The 16,941-nt window shown below is 32.2% G+C and overlaps 3 protein-coding genes across 4 annotated transcripts in view; 1 reads left to right on the top strand and 2 right to left on the bottom strand.

Annotated features, from left to right (window-relative positions):
• Positions 1-16,941, top strand: part of LOC125823662 (uncharacterized) — a 608,951-nt gene that overhangs the window by 232,443 nt on the left and 359,567 nt on the right. The gene's annotated exons all lie outside the window — the stretch shown is intronic.
• Positions 5,077-6,644, bottom strand: LOC125823663 (probable aspartic proteinase GIP2). Its single transcript, XM_049503020.1, has one exon. It carries the CDS (start codon positions 6,560-6,562, stop codon positions 5,312-5,314), a length of 1,251 nt encoding a protein of 416 aa, XP_049358977.1. The 5' UTR covers positions 6,563-6,644; the 3' UTR covers positions 5,077-5,311.
• Positions 14,113-16,160, bottom strand: LOC125823670 (2-alkenal reductase (NADP(+)-dependent)-like). Of its 2 annotated transcripts, none has more exons than XM_049503027.1 (5): positions 15,929-16,160; positions 15,647-15,827; positions 15,399-15,565; positions 14,948-15,030; positions 14,113-14,491 (listed from the first exon to the last, which is right to left on the bottom strand). In XM_049503027.1, the coding sequence occupies exons 1-5, from the start codon at positions 16,157-16,159 to the stop codon at positions 14,113-14,115; spliced, it is 1,041 nt and encodes a 346-aa protein (XP_049358984.1). In that variant the 5' UTR covers position 16,160. The 2 variants fall into 2 exon arrangements, with proteins under 2 accessions (XP_049358984.1, XP_049358985.1); XM_049503028.1 differs by having other exon boundaries at positions 14,948-15,015.

The raw sequence follows: 16,941 nt of genomic DNA, 5'->3' as shown, positions 1-16,941 counted from the left end.
GATGAATAGTGTCAGAAACTCGCATTCCACCAAACCTCTCCATTGGAACTGATATCAACCAATTACAACCACACTCTTTCTGATTTACAGTAAAATTCTTCGACATTATCAATTGGAGTTTAGGTATAACCTTCCCAGCAATCACACACTTGTTCGAGAGGATTACAAAAACTAATGTCGTACCTAAGCCATGAGGTAATCTTTGGTGTGCAGCCTATTCTACCGTCTCAAGGACCCCATAAATGTTACCTTCCGAAGGGTTCTCAACCTGAAACTTTACCTTATATCCATTCCGTAATACTATACTTTGCACTCCAGTAACATGGTATCAAGCACAATTATATAGTGAAAATGCAAAACTAATGTGTGCTTGAAATTGGCCGCCAAAATCTCATGTTTTATATTATAGTAATACTCATGTAAGACTAATGTATATGCAGTTGATGGACAGGTGAACAAAATGCAGTTATAGACAATGAAACACTCATTAGACAAGTAGGAGTTTACACACCATGGTTGTCCAGGATCCCACACTCTACTTATTAAGTTTGAATAGACAATTAGGAAAAACCTGACAGTACACCCTAGTAATAACATTTCTTTCGCGTTGTATACTATATAACTTGTTAGAGCCCTGAACTCGAAACGTATTCCTGGATCCCAGACACAAGGATCCACTACCCTCGCTGGAATGGTTACAGTCAGGAAATTAGCAGCAGGAGCAAATAGAAATGGACTCAACTTATGTTGACCGTCGAATTCCTCAACAGATTTTTCATTGTCAGCTTCAAGATATACGTCAACATAATGCATCACACTTGTTGGAATGGAAACCTCATTCTCCAGAAAAAAGTTATCAAGACTTAGAGCTTTAACAATTTTTTCCCCCTAAAAAGATATTGTTATACTTTTGTTAATCAATGGGTCACTATCTACCTGGTCGCGTATCACAGTAAGTGTAGAGTGTAGCAATGCACTGGAAGAAATCGTGCTTGACCTAGTCATCCAATCCAAAAAAATGACACTCTGTAGACACAAAGCCAGACTGTCGCATATTTTGTGCGCACCTATACCAAACGACAAGAATATCGAAAGATTGCACTCCTGCCTAGTATCAACCCAATTGCATTTGGGTATGCGAAAGTCAAGGAAAAGCAATACTTCAACTTGGTCACCCCAGCGAAATTGTTCAAGAGAATCATGCCAACAGGGAACTGTGCGAAGCCATATAATATCAGCAAATGGATAGTCAACTTCAACGAGTCGAGAACTTGCATTCGATATCACAGTACCTTGGCAAGCAAAAACAACCAACAAACCAGATGTATGCAGTGAATGAGACTTTTCAAACAATGCTACATTATCGTGTGAATTTTCCTCCTCACCACTATTAAATCTATCTGTATCATGCAACTCTGTAAGAGGTAGCTTCATTTCTTTGTTGAAGCTATCATTGTACACTTTGGGGTTGTTTGGTACAAAGATGTATAACGCAGGGATTACTAACTCATGGATTAGTAATGCAGGGATTAGTAACGCAAGGTTTAGTAATGCAGAGATTGATTTTTATTAAGTGTTTGGTTCATTGCTTCCAACCTAATTTTATGTTTGGTTTAAGACTCTAGAAAAAACTTCTTTCCTATTATACCCTTGAGTTATTATGAGATTTTCTATTTCATTTAACTAGTCAAGTTAAATACTAAAATATAAAAAAAAAATTATTAATTTTGACGTGTGATGTGTCACTATCCTTGATAGCACGATATATTTCTAATTTTTTGTTGGTCAAATATACCTTAAATTTAACATAAATTTAAGGCTACTTAAATTGTTCAACTAGACGAAACTTTTTTTTTAAAAAAAAGAAAACAAATAATTCATGTGGTCAATAGACGTATTACATTAAAAAAATATCGAAAAAAAAAATCAACCCAATATAGCAAATCAAACATGGAGAAAAAAAAATATTAGTTTGTGAAATTATCAAATTACATGAAACGAATTTGGAGAGTTTAAAAGAATATTTATAACTATTCTAATATAAATAAAAAAGAACATTAAATTACATAAGAAATTTAGGAAAAAAGATTTGGGGATAGTTTAGTCATTTAGGGGTCTTATCCAAGGATTGTTAAACCTGGATTAGTTATCCCTCCCTTTTCTAGGGATAAAATAAGACCTTGTATGAGGTATAACTAATCCATGGATTAAGTTAACTAAAGTAACCAAACAATGTTTTTGTTGGATTAAAATTTAATCCATGGACTATTTTGATTAATACCTCCTACCAAACGGGTCCTTAGTATACTATAGTTACAAAATGTTCAACCTCATGGACAATAGCTTTCAGATCATGAATGTTGGAACTCACTGTTGTGTGGGAAATTTGTCGAACACCTGATCTTCGGTAATGAAAGAAGGTTCAAAGCAGCTTTTCACAAGCACCCCACCCCATACAACTACAACAAAACTGCCCTTCCATATAGATCGGTACCAATTGGCTTTTACTGAGTTTGCATTCCCAATTAGTGGAGTCTCAATTTCTTAAAATGGTTCAACTTCAACATCATTTTTAGTAATCAATGCCACAGACTCTACAAATTTGTAGTTCACTGGCAATTTATCGAACACATGGTACGTCTGTAAGCTTCCAGTGTCATAGGCTCAGGCAGAGGACTGTACAGAATAAGCTAGACGCCCCAACACTTCTCTGTTGGTTTGTTGTCGAAAACGCTGGGCGAATCTATCCTTTGAAATGCTTCCAATCGAAAAATAGCTTGTTGCGAAACAACCAATTGAACCAAGTTAGAGCTTCACCATCAAGATAGAATGAATGAAGAGTTAACCAACACTCCTCGTCAAAGCCAAGGAAGGTGAAACACTGCTCCGCCCGATAAAGCCAGCCCTCTGGACTGCTGGTGCCACATAATCGATCTAATATCACCGCTTTCATTAGAGTATGTCAATGAAAGCACCAATGTAACAAACCAAAATCCTCACTATATTAATAAGAGCACTGGAACACTATTATAACTTTAAGATTCTAATTGCAATAGTCAAATTACCGAATAACAATGGATAACAATGGAAATATTGAAATAACAAGTAACTAAAGAAAGAGATAAGAATGGAGATGAGAAACTTAAACTCTAAAAGAAGAGGAAATGACAAACATTTTCTTCAATATGCATAAACCCTCCTTCCAAACTCATTCTTCCTTTTAACCAAATGTTAATTGGGCTTGGATTCCAAATAAAACACTCCAACATTTTACTTGGCCCAATCTCATTCACCACTTCTAACTCATAGGCCTTTATAGAGCTAGCTTGGTTCACAACAGTTGGAGAGCCCATTCTCTATTTTACTCTCTAAATATAGAAAATAGAGAGTAAAATAGAGATGAGTTGGAGATGATCTAAGTGAACAAATATAAAACGAAACAAATAAAATTTGAACTCTCAATTGGAACGCCAATCTAGGAGACTAGAATCAGATAAAAGCCCAACACTTTTGGTGTCCAACAAGAAGCAAGATTGTCCATTCAACTTACTATATCCCACACAATTTCCAAAGAGAACTTTACTTTGATAATCGAAATTATAATCATAATTATTAAAAATATTTGCACTTAATTACGTCAAATAATAATCTTTGATCAGTTATAGCATATTAATATATATATATATATTTATTTATTTATTTTTTTAAAAAAGTGAATCCCTTCTTTATTTTAGCTAAGTTAAATGAGTATAACTGACCCCAAAATAAGATAAGTACCCCTCAGGTATGTTATCACTTTCATTTCCATTCTTTTGCCATTTTCAAAAACCTGATTCACTCTCTAATGATTTTATCTTAAGTAGATAAGTTGATTAAAAAACATGACACTAATAAGCCACAAAATCTGATGTATGTAATTAATTAAAGGAAGAGACATAATATTTTCATTAACTTATCTACGTAATGGATACTGTGCAAAAACATCCAACATATGCATCAGAAGTGTCTAATAAAAGCACTTTATCACGTGTTTAATTGAAACAATCCAGAATTGAAGTGTCTGAATGAATTTTCTAAGAAATTTAAGGAGTTATCATGTATTCATCCTTTACAGTATGTTATCGGGGGTATGTAATTGACTAATTGTGTATCTTATGTGTCACTGGACATACAGTGCAACATACAAATGATGTTATACATGTGTTTTGTAATACTCCTGAACATTAATCTGGAATTGCAAAGGCATATTCAGGATTTTGAGATGATAGGTGCACTATTACAAAAATGTTGGTTTAAGATATAAATTTGATCGGTTCGACATTTAGGTTTTTACTACTGAAAATCGTTAAAATATATATATATATATATATATATATATATATATATATATATATATAATGTCAAAAGTTCTACCAATTACCACTTAGAGAAATGTTATCTAATTTTAGAAAGAAAAATAAAACAAGATAAATATATAATTCAAATTTCTAACCTCATGTATAGAGGTGCACCCAATCATTATCGCATTATGTGATACTCCGAGTGTGGGTTACACATCTATATTTTATTTTATTTTTTAAACTGTAACACTACTGTATATGATATCGAGAGGGAAGTATGGGTTCATGTGAACCCGATGACCCCCCTTGGATACACCTCTGTGGAATTGTGTTTCGAAAATGAGGAGTACACGATTATAACCCCTTTCACACTCATGTCACGTCGAGGTATTGCAGAAAAAAAAACATTCGATCCAATTTATCGTAATCATTAGTTAACATATTGGTTAACCACATTCTGAAACACGAAAAAAATCATTGACTTATCAAATTAACTATCGAGCCATGGAAAAAATTCAACAAAAGACAAACAAATCCACTATCCGTTTTATGTCAAAGCAATACGTGGAATAACTCTCAATATAATAGTAAAAGCAAGTTGTGTAGGTGGATCGACTCATCAAGTTTAACTTGTTAAACTAAGTTAAGTGCACAAATTTAAGAGTGATTTATACATCGTCTCTATATAAATTATCTTTACTAGAATAGACGGAGTACTACAAAACAATACATCAAATTAATAGCAAAGGAACATAGTGAAAATTAGAATAAGAACACAGTAAAAATCAGTTCTTACATATCAAAACTTTCTCACAACTCAAAAAGTGAGTCAAGAAACACTATCTCACAATAAACTAGTACTCCTCTAATATTCTAAGATTGCCCAAGTTATGACTATTTATAAGAGCCAATACATGTTCTTAACATAACTATACAAAGGGGAATTGTCTATCTTTGGTTAAGGATTCATGTCAAGTATCAAAAGCTGAAGAATCCTTTGAGAACATGAAGTCAGAACAACTTGTTTCCACCATGGCCAATGAAGAAGTAAATCCAAGCATAGAAGTTCCCAAATTAAACTCCAAAAGATTATCCTCCAACTGGTGACCCCCTATAACAATTGATGCCTTTTGGTTAACCCCTCCATCCAAGAATCCCAAACACATCACTTCATCACTTACTTTCACCATTGAATTACTCTCATAAATCCTCCACTTAACCATCTCACTTTGCAACACAAGATCAATACTTGGCACATTTAGCCCCTCTACTTTTGTGCTAAAGCAAAGCCCAAATGGTGCTATAGGTTCTACCTTAGTCAATCCCATGGAAAAACCAAATCTTTCATAAGATTCCACAAATGTCTTGTAAATTGAGGTCTTCATAGTTGTAAAAGGGGAAATTGTACTAATCTTTGTCCCTCCATGACCTTCTCCATCCATTGTAAGCAAAGATGTGTTCAAAGATAGTTTCTTTCCATTAATTTTGAGGGATTTGACATTTATGTAATACTCTTCTAAAACCCCATCTCTAGATGAAATCAGAGGTGTATAAAGCATGGATCTTGAAACATCATGACTCAAAAGTGACAAATAAGGACTTTCACCAGAAATTATAGCACCATTTGAAGAAGACAAACAAATAGCAAATTTCCTTTGAAAACCAAATGTATCAGACAACTGAGATGGCAATGCAATTCTTGAATTTCCAAGCCCTAACATACCTTTAGCACCTCTAGCAAGTCCTTGTAACAGAGTAGATGATGTACAAGAAAACAGGAATTGATGAATTGAAGCTACGGAACCTGTTTTCAACTCATCTATAAACTCCACAGCAAACATATCCTCTGCTAATTCCCCTGTTGCAGCTAATCTTGTAAAGGGGTTTTCTGATTTCAAACCACAGATCTTGTTGTCATTAGTACAACCATTAGGCTTAGCCATGGAACATTTGAGTGAATTACAGGGTACAAGTTTTTGACTTGAAGAATCAGAAGTCAAGCCACAATCAGCCCATAGAAATGAACCTCCAAGATTTACAACTAATTTGATGGGAGCAAGATGATTAGCACCCATGTAGAGTTGAGTAACATATTGAAAAGTAGATGGATCTTTGTTTACAGGAAGAATGATGGCTTTCGGTAAAAAGGGTCCATGAGAAACAGAGAAAGAAATCAAGAAAAAGAAAGGGAAGAGAGGAAGGAATTGAACAAGTGAAGCCATTTTTTTTTTTGAGTTTGTAGAAACAGTGGTGAGAGAAAAACCCTATAAAAACATGTGCAGTTTTGGCTGTGAGATGCTGCGGAGAGGCGCCACAGTTGGTGTGGAAGGTAAATAATGGTTGTTAAAAAATGAGTGGATAAGCCCTACGGAAAAATGTTAAATGTCATTTTCTTTCCTGACTAGGTTACACGGTTTAATATCACGATAAATTTGCGTGTAGTTTAATTAATTTCACGAGATATTTATCACTTTTTACGAAGAATAAATAATTCTATTCACTAAAACTAAGACAGATGTGAAAAAAGTTCCCTCTTGTCTATGTTAAGATTTGAACCTGAAAACTGGTTTTGAAAGAAATTTTTTTTATTTATAAACTCAAATGTTCTAGCATCTTACTTCAAGTTCTCTTTATTTTGTATGTTTCTGTATTTTCTAAAGCTGGAAAGAACTACCAACATCCTTATTTATAAAAAGTAAAAAATCAAATAAAATTAGGAAAAACCTATATCTATATGAATTAGGATGAACAATTCCTAACAACTTAGGAATTCTATTCTAATTTTGAATTACTATTTCAACGATTTTCAACCACTTCATTGATCAATTGGCCAAACAGTTATACTTTTTTGCAATCTCCACCATGAAAAAAGGACAGAAATGTCATTTTTTTTATTGTCCAGGAATGGTCAATTTTTTAAAAGTTTTTTTACAAGTATTTGTTTATTGTGGCCAATTAAAAGCAAAGTCTTTAAAAAGATTTTGGCAAGTGAAACAGCGACTTTTTTTCCAATTAGTTGGAAATGCATATGTGGGAAGGGAATAGATCCAAATTCCAAAAGCATATCCAATTGCTGGTGAGATGTAATTTTTGTTCTTATCACTTATGTACACCTCATTTTGATTATCTAAAATATATATTTTTCCTTTATAAGAATATGCTCACACCTTTCCATATTATTTAATACTCAACTTTATCATTAATTAAGAGATAACAGTAATAATAATGCCAAAAAAGAAATTAAAAAGTTATGTTAAATATCTGTCATGTGAATAAAATGGCTGAATATTATAATAATATTATTATTATTATCCGAATAAAAAAAAAACAGAGCAGTTTGGTTACTGCGGAGGAGGTGTCTAGTCAGCAATGACAAGTCTACTTTTTTATTTCAGTTTTTGGTCAATAAAAGAGATAAATTATTTTCAATGCTTCCTACTTTTATTTTAGTATATTAAATTATTGAAACATACCTTACTAAGAAAAGAATAATAAGGAAAAAATAAAATAAGGGCCAATATAAAGGGTGTGTTTACTGTTTAGTGTGGCAGAGTAAGCTTTTTCAAAGAATTTGATTTCTTATTACCAAATGGTTAATAATTTTGGAATTTTTTTTTATTAAAAAAAGAAAATAAGTATATTAAAAATGAAAATAAATTAAAATAACTTCACTATTGAAAGTTGAAAAATAAAACTTATAGGTGGTTCACGACTTCACATTAGTAATCTTCCTCTTCTCTTTATCTTCTCACATTCCACCAATTTCACTCTACCCTTCGAGTGCTTAAATAAAGTACTTAAATAAATATTTTTAAAATATTTTTCTTTTATTTATCATATATCAATAAATAAGTAAAACCTGCATATTTTTTTAAAAAATAAATAAAGTCAATATACCCAATAATTAATGCATTAATATATGGTAAGGGATTGAATATGTCTAAAGAATAAACATCCAATTGCACAAAGTTTTTCAAATAGCCCATCGATTGAAGATGATTCATTGGGCAAGAACTTCGACCATTGATTCTTTGGAAAATTAAGTAGTGCAAGTGGAAGTTGACTATTGTTTTGATTGACTAATTGGGTGTAGTGTTCTATTGTGATTTTTTTTTTATGAATTTTTTTCTTTTTTGAAGTAAAAACTAATATTAAAAATTAGAATTGATTTGGACACAAATACATACTGAAATTATTATTACTATTATTATTATTCTTATTTGGATGGAAAATACTTTTTTTTTGTTTTCCTAACTTTTAAAAATTCTAGAATTTAACTTTAAATTAAATTTCGAAAATTTATAGTTAAATCTATTTTAGTGAGCTTAATTATAAAAAAATTCATGATCAAGCAAGTCGGGTACGTGACTTATCTTCTTCCACGTCATAAGTTGTCACTCTTTTCTCTAGTCTTCTTGCTATCCACACAATCTGATCATCTTATATATATTTAGAAGACCATATTATTATATAAAAAAAATCTTATAAGATATTTTGGTCTTATCACTTATCAATTCCTCATTTTATTCATCTTTTATGATAAGGAAAATCTGCAGCCGCTATCCTTTGGATGCGCACAGGGTAAAACTCCCGCTTCTATGCAATAGCTCACAAACCACATAGGAGAGATAATCCCCGCACTAGGCAAGCCCGATGCGACGAGTATTCATTATTTTTGGATTTCTCATGCATTTTTATTTTAGAGTTGAGAACAGATAACAGTTTTATGTCTAAATTGTAACACGTGTTTTTTTCGAAATATACACAGTTCAATAAAGTATACTAGCTCCATCAAAGTCTAAAAGACTGGTAACGTGAATTTGGAATTCAAATTTAAAATTTGTGTTTGTTTATGTATTTGAACAAAACTAGAGGTAGAAATTTCAGTTTTGAATTTGTAATTTTATTATTAATTTTTTAAAATAAAACTGATCTTGTATGGCAAAGATACCATGAAATTGTCACAGAACAAAAAGGAGGAAAAATTAAAAATAGAAATTGGCGTTCAAATGTATCACATTATGAATCTGGTCTATTAGTCGGTTACGATACATAATGAACCTGGTTCTTGAGTTGGTTACGATTCGCATCATTAGTTAGTTATTTTGTGATGAACTGATATAGCAGTTTGTTAGAATTCTAAGAATTCAATTAGAAGATATTTTGTAGATTGAGGCTATAAATAGCATCACATTCTCTTTTAGGGTTGAATGTGTTAGAAAAATAATAGGAAATACAATTGAAGAATTAATTCAACCTCAGTGTAACAGTCTGCACTATAGAGTTTGTCGCTTTGCCCCTGTTATTTCATGCATTTAACAACTTCTCAACTTCTCACATAACAAAATGTAGTACCACTTGAATCAAGGCTCTAAAAAGAAGGCTTATAGTCGTGCTTTAGCAACACAAAGTAACTTGTTATTACTTGTTGAACTTGTATTGTTAGAGTGTATACTAACTCAAAGTCGGGTTTCCATCACTTGTGTTTTGTTTAAGGATTTTAGCCTTATTCATTCACACCTTTATTATACTATATCTTTTGAAACTAAATTTTACAAGATGAATATTAATCATGAACAAATCTTTGATATAGGCATATCACATATATCATCATTATCTCAACAGCTTAGAATGGTTGCATCAGTTGTGACCACAACATTTTAAAATCATATTTTTTCAACCATTTCATTTCTTTTCAAGCATTTATATGCTAAATATATTCCTATTCCACTATGGAATTCAAGTCTATTTTGATGCAAAACTTATGACACCTCCATACATGTTAAAAACCAACTTATATGGATTTTTATCATTTTTATTAGAAGATTTACTATTTATATACCAACACACCAATTCATCTATGTATGAATGGTCATGTCTATACAAAAATTATCTTACACTAGATTCATGAAAAGACATAAAATTTCAAGTGACACTACTTCATGAAATTACATAATATTTCTTCGAAGGCTTATAGTCTCATTATCATCACACTAGCAGTTTAATCAACTAGTTATCACTAAAATTATCAAATTATAAATATAACTATCATGCATGTCAAATACATCAAAGATATATCTTGTAGGTGTTGAACAAATAATTTATATCTTAAACTTCTTTAAATATTATTGACTATTAATCATAATTCAAACACTCCCACACTTTAAATGATTCAAATGTCCTTTTTATAACTTGTGTGGACATCTAATTATCATCAACATATCATGTTGGTTGTCAAATTTATAGTGTTTCAATAATATAAGTCATGAGTATTTAATAAGAAGACAAAGTCTTCAACCTTTAATGAACACAAAATGATCTAATAAATATTTATCATTACTCTAAATTTCAAATTATTCTAATAACTTTCAAATATAGATATTATCCATCAAAATAAAGGAATTCATATACATCATCTAATAACTTGAAAACAAAGTTCACATGGTCTTTATGCAACACAATTATGTCATAATAATTTGCTTTGTCCCAAATAACAAATTTATAATAAGCAAACCAAAATTGTTATTCCTAAACTTATTTAAAATTCATTTCAAGATCATCACAAGAGAATTAGTTATACTAATATTTATGAAAATAATTTCTCAAAAATTTCAAAGGATGAAATTTATAATTAAATAATAAGCAAAATTAAGAAAATAGAACCAGATATCTAGTGATCAATATCAGACAACTGCAACCAGTCATAAATTTCCTTAATGAGACTGTGCATTCAGAGACACTCTTGTACAACATGTTTAGTATTTGCTTGTCCCTTTGTCAAAAAAACATTATTAGCCTCATGACTGATTGCGGTTGTCTGATTTTAATCACTAGATATGTTATTGACTGAATTAGAAACTATTGTTGTTATTGGAAATTTCCTATTAATGATGAAAACTCAACTTGGTTCTCAAGTTAAGATAATAAGATCTAATAATGTCACTGAATTCATTAACACTAAATATAAAGAGTTGTTTCATAAGTTAGGAATATTGCATCAAAATAGTTGTCCTCACAGTACACCACAACAAAAATAGTGTGGTGGAGAGGAACTACAAACACATTCTTAATGTAGCCAGAGCCATCAGATTCTAATCCCAAATGCCTATTAAATACTAGGGATATTGCATCAACGGAACAGTTTACTTGATAAATCGATTACCTTCATTATCCATTGCTAACAAAAGTCCTTATGACAAACAACCAACCTTGTCTCATTTGAGATTCATAGGTTGTCTTTGTTATGCATCTGCATTACCAAAGAATGACAAGTTTTCAAAATTTTCTACTGTCCTTATGGGGTACTCAGAGTTGCAAAAAAGATATACTTATTGTTGGTTATTAAAATCAACAAGATCTTTGTGAATAGGGATGTGATCTTCAAGGAAGAGTGTTTTCCATTTGCTCAATTGATGCCAAACACACATGTTTTCTCAACTCTCTTTAGATCTCCTTTGGAACACATTGATCAATATGATACAACTTGTTTGTGAGGATGCAATATTGCCTCATTCACCTAATGAGGAGCCTCAAGAAAGTTTAGTAACACTTGAAGTCACATCACCTCATATGAAAGTTAGTCATATGGTGTTGCCTTTCATAGATCCTTCTGTGAGAAGAACCACAAGGATCATTCAACAACCTAAGGTTATGCTGCTGCAACTAGTCATAAACAAAACAACACTAGACATCCCCTGACCAATTGTCTATTCTATGACAATGTAACTCCATGATATCAAAGTTATTTGTCTAAATTTTTTGATTGTGTGGAGCCTAAATTCTTCAGACAGGTAGCCAAAAATAAGAAATGGATTCAAGTTATGAAGTTAGAAATTCAAGCTCTTGAGGATAATAAAACCTGGATGGTAGTTGATTTTTCAAGAGGGGAGAATATTATTGGTTCAAAGTAGATGTATAAGATCAAATACCAAGTAAATGGTGAAGTGGAGAAATTCAAAGCAAAGCTAGTAGCTAAGGGTTATAGTTATCAAGAAGGCTTAGACTAATATGACACTTTTTCTCATGTTGCTAAGATGGTGATAGTAAGGTGTGTTATTGCCTTAGCTATGTCTAAAGGTTGGAATTTGTACCAAATCGATGTCTACAATGCTTTCCTACTAGGTGATCTAGATAAGAAAGTGTACATGGAGATGCTTGAAGCGTTTAAAAAGCCAGGAGACAAAAATATGTGTAGATTATTCAAGTCATTGTATGGACTTAAGCAAGCCTCTAGACAATGAAACATCAAATTTACTATTGCCTTGTTAGCTGCTGATTTTAGTCAAAGTGCACATAATTTCTCACTGTTTATCCTGAAGAGGGATGAACATTGAGTAATTGTATTAGTCTGTTGATGAATTACTTATCGTTGGGAGTAATGCATTATGCATAGATGATCACTGATGCGAATAATAGTCTACACAAGCAGTTCAAATTGAAGGGCCTAGGTGAGCTCAAATACTTTTTTGGTATTGAGGTCTTGAGATCCTCAAAAGGTATTATGCTAAACCAAAGAAAGTACATTTTGGAGCTAATATCTTATGTAAGGTTAAATGGTGCCAAGCTTGTATCTACTCCTTTGGAGTCTAGCTTAAGACTCACCCAGTGGAACATGACCAGTTTACTGGTTCTACCGGAGTTGATGTTCTTCATGATATTACTTCTTATCAGAAACTGTTTAGTAAATTTATTTACGCTACTATTGCTAGATCAGAAATTAGCTATACAATTTGAACTCTTAGTCAATTTATGCAAGCTCTTAAATGGTCACACTAGGAGGTAGTTATTAGAGTTGTTAAATATTTGAAGGGCACTGTAGGTCAAGGAGTTTGGTCACAAGTTGAACCTGCATCTATGTTGACTTATTAGTGTGACTCAGATTGGGCTGCTTTTCCTTACACTAGAAGATCCATCACATGATATGTGGTTAAGTCTGGTGAATCCTTAGTGTCTTGAAAGTCAAAGAAACAACAATCTGTTTCTGGGAGTTCAGCTGAAGCTAGCAGAGTGTAGGAGCATGATATCTGTAGTTGCTGAGATTACTTGGCTAGTGGGCTTTTTTAATAAGTTGGTAATGCACATTCAGTTACATGTTACTATATCGAGTAATAGTAAGTTATCTATCCAGTTAACAACCAATTCACTTTTTCCATGAAAGGATCAAGCATATAAAGATAGATTGCCACTTCATCAGGGACAAGATCAAGGCAGGGCTGGTTGAAATTATCTATGGTCATACTCAGGAACACGTTACAGATTCGCTAACTAAAGGTTTGGGTCACACTCAACACTTGCATCTTATAGGCAACCTTGGTGTGCTCAACATCTTGCACCATTCAACTTTAGGGGGTGTGTTCAAATGCATCACATGATGAATTTGGTCCATTAGTTGGTTATGATACATAATGAATCTAATCCTTTAGTTAGTTACTTTGTGATGAGTTGGTGTAGTTTGTTAAAATTTTGTTACAAGATATTTTGTAGATTGGGGCTATAAATAACACCGCATTCTCTTTTAAGGTTGAATGTACAACATATTGTGATCAATACAATTTTCTCTCTCTTTTCTCTTAGCTCGAGTTCATTAATGGAGTTGTGAGTTTGTGAGCTCATGATATTTCTCAGCACATATATATATGCATTCAACAAAATCATGTAAACAAAACGTTTCATAAGTATAAACACAAGTATCTCTACTGAATCTGTAATTGAGTACGTTTATTTAAAAGAACAGGCAGACCAACTAAGCAGTTACTAACATTTTTATGTAAATTCATTCACGCGAAACCATCACAACTTGCTTACCAATATTGCGACCAGAAAAGAGACCAACTAGAGCAGTGGGCGCATTTTCGAGACCTTCAACTACGTCTTCTACGTAGACAACATTACCCGCCTTTATTTTTGGAATGATCATTTTCAAATATTTCGAATAAAGATGAAAGTAGTCGAAAATGATGAATCCTTCCACGCGGATTCGTTTTGAGATGAGGTAAAATAAGTTGTGCACTCTTTCAGTCTGCTCAAGGTTGTATTGCGAGATCATCCCACACGCAGCAATACGGCCATGGAGTTTCATATTTAGAAGAACTGCGTCAAGCATTTTCCCTCCAACGTTCTCAAAGTAAATGTCGATTCCATCAGGGAAGTACCTAATACAAATCAATATATTTCCAGTGACATTTTAGTTTTTTCTACGCGTTTGATTAACAACAAAGTGCTTATAAGTCAAAATCAGTTAAAAGTAAGAAGTTGTTCATCCTTAACTAATGTTTTTTAGCTTATAGTTAAAACACTTTTGATTTAACCAAATATTTTACTATTTTATCCTCAATATTGTTTTTACATTCTCAAAATATTTTTCCCAAAACAGAGTTCTAACTTTCTTTTCACTCCATATATGTCGTTCCTCCTTTTATTTGAATGAAAATATTTCAATTCATAATATTTTACAACAAATTAAGGGCATTTTAGTCATTCTAACAAAAGAAATGGACACTTTTTACCAAACACATAAATTGCTTATTAAGAACTTAATTTTTTTTTTTTTTTACATTTTAAGCTTATATCAACTATTTATAATACAAACGGTCTCTAAGATTACTAACCTCTTCAAAGCTGCATCTAAATCATGCTCCTCTTTGTAGTTAAAAGCTTCATCAAACCCAAACTTGCTCTTCAATAAATCAACCTTTAATAATATTGAACAAAAAAGAGACAGAATAAGCTCAATTACAAGTTAAACATCATGATCTTTTTGATTTTGTGGAGACACTTAACATCATTTAATAATTAGTAACAAAGTTTCTTTATACTTAAACCCCTTCCTCCTTCCCAAAGAGAGCAAAGATAGAGAGACAAATTACAATAAGCAAGATATATAGGTTAACTCACTACTAGTCAGATCCAACAAAGGAGATATAATTAAGCAACATCCAAGGGTGTAGCTTAGTGATCAATGAAGTGGTCGAAAGCCATGAGGTTTAAGGTAAAAATACTAGGTGATTCTTCTCTAACCATGGTGGAATGAGCTACATGGTATATCGCGATGAAACTTACCTTTTCTTTGCTTCCAGCACTACCAACAACATAGCAACCCAACATCTTTGCAAATTGGCCAACAAGCTGACCAACAGCTCCAGAAGCAGCTGAAACAAAGACAGTTTCTCCCTTCTTAGGAGAGCAAATTTCATAAAAACCAACATAAGCTGTCATCCCAGGCATCCCTACAAAACAATTGAGTGAAATTAATGAGCTTTAATACACAACACAAATTGATTTAACAAAAGGAAAAGTTCATAACTTACCTAAGATTCCAGTATAGTAAGAAAGAGGGACATCTTTGTCATTAATTTTAAACAAATTATTCTGAGTAGGTGTTACAATACTATACTCCTCCCATCCAGTCATTCCCCAAACTAAGTCACCTTTCTGAAAATTTGAATCACCAGACTCCAAAACTTTAGCCACTCCAAATCCTGTGATAGGCTGTTATAACAAAAAAGAAAAGTTATGAGAAGCAGAAAACAATACAACAGGATTTAGTGACAATAATATAATTGTTGCTATAATATACTTAAAACACTTACAGATCCAGGAATGAAGGAATCAATATAGCTACCCTCAGTTTTTTTCATGCGTCCCCTCATGTAAGGGTCACATGACAAGTAAAGATTCTTCAAAATGACAACATTAGAACCTTCTGGAACATTCAGTTTAATAGTGCTATTCTTCAATTCCATGTCTGATTCTTTAGGGTAACCACTCACATAGTGTTTTAAAATGACTTGTTTGTTGCTAATTGTCACTTCTTCTCCCATTTTCTCAAATGTTTAATGTGAATGTCTTTTAGAATGATCTGTTTAATGTGTGTATATATAGAAGGGTTCGGAAGAACAAACATAACTGATGGCGTAAGCAATTTATTGGAAGAGAATTGTGTTTCAATTTTGATTCTCATATTCGGTTGTATGATAATCATGTTGGTGTTTTCGCTAGGAATGACAAACGAAGCGGTGCGGTGTGGATAATTTAAAGTAATGTGAGGCGAGTTAAAATATATCCTTTAGATCAAACCTTTGATGGATTTTTTTCAGATCAAATTAAAATTAATATTCAAGATGACGTCCCTTTACGAGCTCATAGATTTCTTTCATCTTATCCAACTTACCAGAATGTGCATATATATCTCCTCGAAGGCCAAAGTATCAATAAATGGGTAGTAAGATTAAGTGGATTTGGTCGAACTCTAACGTATGATTATTAACTTTTCCACATTCGAACGACTCTAAGATTATAGAAAGAAGGAAAAACAAAAGTCTGTCTTTGAACGATTATAAATTTTCCACATTCAAACAAACATAAAGATATAGATAGAAAAATAATGAATGATTATAAAAAATTAAGAAAAATGTGAAGAATGACGATGATAAGCAAGGAAATAAGATAATTTTACAAAAAAGAAGAGAGAGAATTATGAAGGTAAAATATAGTAGTTGGATGATCAACTGAATTTTCTTTGTGCCGATTGGATAAATAAAAAATGCCGCAGATTGATTATGGACAATAAAATAACATGAAAACAACTTACCTTAATTGGTGC

Source organism: Solanum verrucosum, unplaced genomic scaffold, assembly GCF_900185275.1.
Source record: "Solanum verrucosum unplaced genomic scaffold, falcon-dt-bn FXZP01000093.1, whole genome shotgun sequence".
In the NCBI taxonomy this organism is placed as follows: Eukaryota; Viridiplantae; Streptophyta; class Magnoliopsida; order Solanales; family Solanaceae; genus Solanum; species Solanum verrucosum.
The sequence above is the reverse complement of the archived record's forward strand: the minus strand, read 5'-3'. Positions and strand labels throughout refer to the sequence as shown.